General features: G+C 38.0%; 1 protein-coding gene across 1 annotated transcript in view; it reads right to left on the reverse strand.

Annotated features, from left to right (window-relative positions):
- Positions 1 to 615, reverse strand: part of LOC109845765 (peroxidase 40-like) — a 2,515-nt gene that overhangs the window by 500 nt on the left and 1,400 nt on the right. The window contains 3 exon segments of the mRNA XM_020415038.1: positions 1 to 6; positions 9 to 61; positions 486 to 615. The exon segment at positions 1 to 6 is cut by the window's left edge and continues 500 nt beyond it; the exon segment at positions 486 to 615 is cut by the window's right edge and continues 11 nt beyond it. Coding sequence (XP_020270627.1) covers positions 1 to 6; positions 9 to 61; positions 486 to 615 — 189 coding nt within the window.

Here is a 615-nt window from a genome sequence, read left to right on the forward strand (position 1 = left end):
CCACTGCCGCCAAGGCGGGAGGTGAAGGTTGTGCACCGGGCTTTTCCAATTGTGTGCGCACCTTATTGATGGAGGGAAATTTTGAATATTAAACAATTGCAATTTATTTCTAATAATAACTAATACTATTATTTCAATTGAATCATTACGTCTGACTTTTTCTTTTAAAATAAGTTACAATTATCTGTAAATTATTGATGGTTATTATTGATGATATGATCCTTGTACTCTCAATTTAGTTCTAATATCAAGTTAGAAAATGATACACATTATAGATTTTGAGCGAGCTCTTTTAGAACAACGTGACTTTCACAACTCCTAATGAAAAAAATGCACCTTCTTAAGTGTTTTCTTGAATTGATTCTAGATTTTCCGGAAACTTTCCCATCTAATCTCTTCAATTTATACGGTAAAAGAATGCACGTGGGTCCTACATGAGTGAGAGGGTTCAAATGTGGGTGGAAAGTTATTGTGCCAATTATTACCCGAAAGGGCAACCATGTCCTTTTGAGAGAGTCCAACGCTCTGGAACTTCTGGGTGAGCGTTGCCACGTTGGATGTGGGGGCCGGAATGTTCTTGCTTGCAGTGTCGTTGCTGGCTGTCAAGCTGTCTTT

The sequence above is a fragment of the Asparagus officinalis genome, chromosome 1 (genome assembly GCF_001876935.1).
Source record: "Asparagus officinalis chromosome 1, Aspof.V1, whole genome shotgun sequence".
NCBI classification, from domain to species: Eukaryota; Viridiplantae; Streptophyta; class Magnoliopsida; order Asparagales; family Asparagaceae; genus Asparagus; species Asparagus officinalis.